Below are 7,121 nucleotides of genomic sequence, written 5' to 3'. Positions count from 1 at the left end.
CTCGCGCTAACGAGTCAAGGCAACCCTTAAGAGAATTTACGACCCTCTGTAAATAAGCAGGATGTCGAAGAGACTTCGACAGTTTCAAGAATCAACATGATATTCGTTAAAAGTAACGAATTAGATACGGCCCGCAATAAATTAGTTTCTTAGAAATTTCAAGTGTGACAGTCTTATTTCTCTGGATTTCCAACTCTCTCCCAGCACGATCACCCGTGTTGAAAGTTTTTCAATATCTTATCTATTGTTTGTTTATTCCTTTGAATTTTGGCTCCTAATTTATGAGCATTGATATAACATAATGCAGACATGCTGCAGTCATACTATTATGGCATCGTCGCCATATTACATTTCATTCAACACTTGCGATTACAAGCCTGCAGCTAAATTCACACGATATTGCACACATACATACAGGCGAGGTTCGCAACACTACAAAAATTACGCCAGTAAGCACTGGTAAGCACACGTGTGGACTACAAGCTCTATCTACAGTGAATAATTGGATTTTATGTTGACGGTGATGTTCGATAGGAAATAAGACGCTGACCGCGAAATGTGAAATGCATTTATTTTTAAGTAACGAGAAACGCCGTGGAAATCTTATTTTACGTGTATCACGGTATTTAAGATAACAATGAGCTGGGAAATTAGCTGTACCGATATGTGTCGTGCATGCATGAAAGTTGACGGCGTTCTTCTTCCGATGTACGATGACGACACGATTAGACAGAAAAATTTACCTGACAAACTTGCTGAACTTGCTTCTATACAAGTTAGTATGAAAAACATATTTCTTATACGTTTTTGATTGTTTAATGAATTGATCAATTACTAATTGCAATTAATTCTTCATCATTGTTGCAATATTACAACATAACCTCAAAATATTTTTGGAGATTCATTTGATAGATGTAATTTCTATATCTTATTTTGTAGACAGATTTTTTTCATATTTAATTACGATCAAATAATATTTATTATAGTTGAAGTGAAAGTTTAAAAAACTTAAACTTGCTAATTATCTACATAGATTATACGTATTATATACAGTGGTACCTCGGCATACGACCTTAATCCAGTTCTGATGTTTGGACTAATACCGAATAGGACGTATACAAAACCAACCTTTCCCATAAGAAGTAATCTATAAATGATTAATTCGTTCTCAAGTAAAGAAAACTCCCATTAATATTATATCTACATTAATGGGGTTATAAGATAATTTAAACACTGTTTATGTCATGAACAGCATTTAAACGATTTCCTAGAAGTTTATAAAAAATATTCACTAGTTTATTTAACATAATTAATTTGTAAAATATAAATATAACTTAATGATAAATTCTAAATTAACAAACCAAATGGAATAAATTTTATTGCCTCCTGTTTTGCGGTTATAGTTTGTTATATGATATTCTTACTTGTATGATCAGTTAGTCCAATAAAATTTGTCATGTCCAAACAGGACATATTCCAAAGCAGACGTATATCGAGGTACCACTGTATTTTAATTAGTTACATAGTGTATTATGAAACTATAAGCCATTAAAAGACATTATGAAAAGCTACTTTGCAATTATATACATCAAGTTAATTTAATTTTAGTCTAATTCGATATAATTAGAAAAGTATCTATAATACTTAATAGCAGATATGCCTTTGAAAGATTGTTATCCAACTATATGTTATAAATAAATTCACAATATTGCAACAAACTGCAAACTATCTTCGGAGTAACTAAGTTGAACGCTGTTACATAGGATACAATAAGATTTTTAATTCTTAATTGAAACTTGTTTTAATTTCAGTATTATATAATTTAAAATATTGTCTCAAATTTTAATGTATTAAAACGCTTTTCCTTTTTTACAGATTGATAGATTTGATGGCTTACCAAACATGCTTTGTGCAAAATGTGCTTATCGCACTGATGCATTTTACGATTTTAAGCTACAAGTTCAAGCTACTGAAAGAAAACTTCGTAAGATGTTTGAAACACAAATTCGATGTGTTGTGAAGGTAAGCATTTTATATTTTGCTATTAATGTAACTAAATTACTTCGTTTTCTTTAATACTAATAATACAAAATGATAACAAGTATGGGGAATGCATTTATTTTATTTTACTTAATCATTTCTTTTTTTTTCAATGAATTATAAAATTCCAAAGAAATAGTTTACCGTGTTAGGTTGTTTTAATTAAATTAATATTGTCTTTTAATTTCACATAATTTACTTGCAATGTTTGAATAATTTATATTTATCAGTAAATTTCTTGTAAGATGGTACACAATTGTACTAATACAATTTAATGTTTTCATTACAGTTAACAGTTTCCATTAGAAATTCATTTTTAACTACTGGCAATCATTTCAATTATTATTTGATTTTATAAGTTATAATAATACGTTTCAGCCATGTTTCTTACAGTAATTTTTGTTAGTGATTTTTTAAAAATTGAGAGCAAGGTTAAAAGGTAAAAACATAAATTCCTTAGTCTTATCTTTTTATCAGAGAACAAATCTAAAAAGTCGAGTGGATAAGTCTTTATCATATCATTTTAATACATATATTGTTATATGTTATTCATTTTGTTTAGTATTATTAAACAAAACTTTTCTGTTTATTTTGCATAAGCATTTTGTTATGATTTTATTATTTCCATACGTTATTTTTCTGAACTTTCCCCTCGTTATTTATTATATGCAGAAAATGGTATAATAGCAGTATATAGTAAAATATAATTTTTCCATATAGAAACATATTAAATTGCTTACATTTTCTTTTAGTAATTAATACCCATACTAATACCCACTATTTTATATTAACAACATGGTATTTCACTAGTTGTAACTGATAATATATAAAATAGAAATTGTAAAGTAACTTATAACGTCACAAATATAATATATAAATCAATATATTGTCAAAATAATACTGATGATGAAGTTTCTTAAAAACAACAATATTTCACAATTTACAAGAGTATTGATATCAGTATAATAAATTATTTATATTGCATAATAGAATGAAAGTGGTAGGTTAAATTGGCTTAAATAGCAGTGATAACTTCAGTTGCTAGTTTTTAATTATAGAATTTAATATTTTCAGTTTTAATATTATTAAGAAATCAGATTTAATATTTGCCACAGAATTGCAACTTTTGTTTATTCCATTTCCTTCACAAACATGATAATACTATCAAATATGTAAAATTGATGTTTCAGCTACTATGTTAATAACAAAACCACTTGTTTACTTTGACTGCAATTTGAATACATAAAAAATTTCTACAATTACCTATAAAAAAGTATTATGCTATAAAAGTAACCTAATAAAATTTTGTTTACATATTAAATTTATGTTAACCCTTTTTTAAAAATGAGATTGCAGCGGGTTACTTGTTCAAATAATGTACAAATTATTCCTCCTCAAGAACAAAAGTAAAAATGGTAATAACAAAAGTTAACGAAGCATTTATGCTTATAACAAATGATTTCAGTGGAAGATATGATATTAAATACTAGGAGTCAAACCTACATTACTAATTGTGTCTCTTTACATTATAATTCTTATATTAGGTCATTAAGTATGGAATGTCCGATTACCTAATGTACCAAGTTCGACACTTGATATCTCTATTGTTTCACTTTGATCGTTCTTGGTTTTTTTTTTTTCTATTGGTGAGGTACGTCTTTAGTCTTTCAGATGCACGTTTCGGTTTATGATTATCTGTCGAACTGCCTTTTGCAGATTAAATTCTGTAAACCATGGATAAGACAAAAATTCGTGTTATTTTCGAATATGAATTCCGCCGTGGAACTAATGCAGCGTAAACAGCTCGAAGTGTCAACGAAGTGTTTGGCAAAGTTTGAGAAATTCCGATCTGGCGATTTTGATCTTCAAAATGAACCACGCGGGCGATTTGAAAGCAACGATAATGATGAGCTGAAGGCCGCAGTGGAAGCGGATACATCTCAAACTACGCGTGAATTAGCAGCAAAGTTTGATGTTAGTATTCCAACAATATTAAATCACTTGAAACAAATTGGTAAGGTTAAGCGCTGAAGAAAATCGGACATTTCATACTTAATCACCTAATAGAATACTTTTTTGTTGCGTTATAATTTTTTATGTAGACTATAGTTTCTCTTATTGATTCAATTCTATAATTTAATTGTGTGCTTGTGTTTCCTCATTTCCATAAACTTTCATGACACCGTGCATATTTAAACATTGTTTGGAAGCATTAATATCGTTTCGAATTGGTTCGTATTGCCTTTCAGGATGAAGCAATGGGCAACGATTTCGAACAAGATTGCGCGGAACAGTCAAACGAATCACTGGTGGTAAAATTGTTAGATGATAAGCATAAAGACGTTAAGGAAGCGTGTAATACAGTCGATTCGGATGAATTTTTAGTCGAAGAAATTAGCGCGGGTGTCAAGGACGAACAGGCATTAGAGCTGGACGTGGTTCAACTGGTAGAAGAAAATGCGGAATTTAATAAAACCGAAATGTCTGAACTAAGAGGCATCATAATTTCAAAGTTGTCGGGGGCGGAAGAGGATCAAGATAAGAGATTAAATAACGAAATACCCGAGGAGATTTCGAAAATCTTAGAGTCCCAACAATTAGATTATACGATAATGTATATACCTGAGGAAGAGGTATCTTTAGAGCACATTAGTGCCGAGAATGTGCTTTCTTGCGATTCCACCATCAAATTAGATGATAATAAAAAGGTTATCGAGTCGGAGTGTAACGGCGATAGTTTACACGAATCGACGAACAACGAAGAGTTTCTCATAACCGTGTGCGACGATAAAATTGAGGAAACAGAGGGTAGGCAAGCGAATCACGAGCTTGAAGTGACCTGGAAATCTACGATTCCGGAAGAAAGAGTAAACGGTAGAAACGCGCAAAAAGTTTCGCTGGAGTTGAACCAGCAACAAGCGGAAGGGAGCGGTGAATCGGACTCGGATTACTTCGTTGACCCAAAAGACAATATATTGGGTAGCTTAAACGACACGATCACGAGAATAAAAGAGATCAAGCTGGAGGACGATGTGATACAGTATCAATGCACGTTGTGTTTGCAAAATTATGATAAGTTGACTGGCGTTTTGTTGCATACCATAGACAACCACGTGCCAAGCAGTGGGCCATTTTTTTGCGTGGTGTGTGAAAAGGACTGCGAAAGTCATCGCGACCTGAGGGCGCACGTGAAGACACACACCGGTCAGTTTCCCTATTCCTGCTTCATATGCAACAAAGCGTATACTATGAAGAGGTATCTAAAGCGGCACATGGTGTGCCACACAAACTTCCTTAGGCACCGGTGTCCAAAGTGTGGTTCCAGGTTCAAGGTGAAGTCGGAGCTGGAGTCCCACATCGCCACCCATATACGAGGAGCGCCATATGCTTGCAGCCAATGTCCCCGTCTATTCAATCACAAAGGTAACTACAAGCGGCATTTGATCTCGCATCTGGACCCGCAGGGTCTTCATTTGCCCAAGTATCCCTGCAAAGTGTGTGGGAAGAGGTTTCTTAATAATCGCACATTGGAGACTCACATGCGTGTCCACACGGGCGAAAAACCGTTCAAGTGTGACGTATGCGGCAGGTCCTTCTCACAGCAAGGGAACCTATTGAATCACGTAAGAATTCATTCGAATCCGCGAAGCTATACGTGCGAGGTTTGTGGAAAGCGCTTCAATCAGAGGGCTACCCTGAGGGACCATAGTCTGTTACACACTGGAGAGAAACCGTACATCTGTAACGTATGTGGAATAGCTTTTACGTTCAGCGCTGCATTGAGGCGTCACATGTGGACTCATACCGGCGGGAAACCGTTCGCCTGTGAAACTTGTAGCGCTCGTTTCGTCGGCAAATACGATTTGCGACGACACATGAGGATACACACCGATAAACCCAGGGCGAAACGAAGGAAAACAACGATCAAATCGAACGACGTCCAACAAGAGGTTAAAGAAGAAAGTATTCCAGTTTCTGAACATCCTGATACAGAGACTATTCTAATCGAACAAGTCCTCCTTACTCAGGATGTCACGCAAGTTGTTCAGCAGCAGGAATCTGAAAAAGAAAACGTCGATGCGCTTTTTAATCTAATACAATACGGTTAACCACTGCATAAGCTGTTTTCTTTGTACATCTTTTTGAAGAATAGGATATACAGTTTGTCGTGTACTTATAGTCGAATGATTCTCCTCCTTTATAATTTTATTCTCATTTGTTTCGCTCTTTTTATTATTAGTTTTCTTTTTTTAATGAAAATATTATATTAATGTATTTTCAAATAATACTGTATATTTTTATCGTATGAGTGTGTGTGTGTGTGCGCGTGCGTGCGTGCGTGCGTGCGTGCGTGCGTGTGTGCGTGCAGTGAAAGATGTGTAAATTTTAAGTATAACACTGTCAGATAACGGGTGTCAGGCTGGAGTAAGGAAAAGTGAACTTCCATAGCAGTTGAGTAACTACATGTCAGCACGACTTCGTTTGTATTAGGAACGTTTTCCAAACTCTAGGTGCTCATTATCACTTATCTTTCAAAACTTAATCAAGAACATTTTAGAATCTGATTATTGATCATGGATCGTAAGCACTCATAATCAAAATAAGATTTATGATCAATTATTGCAGGTATGACTAAACTGTAGCTTGCGAGCCACTTTTAACTACTATCCCTATTTTCTCACTCCACTGAACCATAGGGAAATGCTCCTTACCATAGCTACTACTTGTATATGTTACAGTTAAAGTATAAAATCCAGTTAATGTATACATCCACTAGTTAATATATACTTCTACGTGAATTCTTAGACAAAGTATGAATTGAATAATAAAATGCACACTATACCTAGTTAAAGTATTCAATACCTAGATAATGTATACATTAACGGCGCGACGAGGCATTAGTTAAAGCGTGAATGTGGTTTAATATTTTTCCATGTGACAGCTAGGTATACAAATATTTATAAACATCATTTTAACTTCAAAATGTCAAAATTACGCATATGTTTCAACAAAGAACAAAATTTACTACTTTTAAATTAATTGATTTATAAATTAATGATTTATTATTTATTATTGATTTA

The 7,121-nt window shown here is 33.4% G+C and overlaps 1 protein-coding gene across 4 annotated transcripts; it reads left to right on the top strand.

The window, feature by feature from the left end:
• The first annotated feature begins 401 nt into the window (after positions 1 to 401).
• Positions 402 to 6,213, top strand: LOC114876013 (zinc finger protein 345-like). 4 transcript variants are annotated; one of them, XM_029186978.2, is made up of 3 exons: positions 402 to 775; positions 1,876 to 2,022; positions 4,290 to 6,213. In XM_029186978.2, exons 1-3 carry the CDS (start codon positions 638 to 640, stop codon positions 6,147 to 6,149), a joined length of 2,145 nt encoding a protein of 714 aa, XP_029042811.2. In that variant the 5' UTR covers positions 402 to 637; the 3' UTR covers positions 6,150 to 6,213. The 4 variants fall into 4 exon arrangements, with proteins under 4 accessions (XP_029042811.2, XP_029042812.2, XP_029042814.2 ...); XM_029186979.2 differs by lacking the exon at positions 402 to 775 and adding an exon at positions 1,039 to 1,142; XM_029186981.2 differs by lacking the exon at positions 402 to 775 and adding an exon at positions 1,151 to 1,172.
• The last annotated feature ends 908 nt before the right edge of the window (positions 6,214 to 7,121 follow it).

This window comes from Osmia bicornis, chromosome 10 (assembly GCF_907164935.1).
Source record: "Osmia bicornis bicornis chromosome 10, iOsmBic2.1, whole genome shotgun sequence".
Taxonomy (NCBI): Eukaryota; Metazoa; Arthropoda; class Insecta; order Hymenoptera; family Megachilidae; genus Osmia; species Osmia bicornis.
This window is presented reverse-complemented; position numbering and strand designations above follow the sequence as displayed.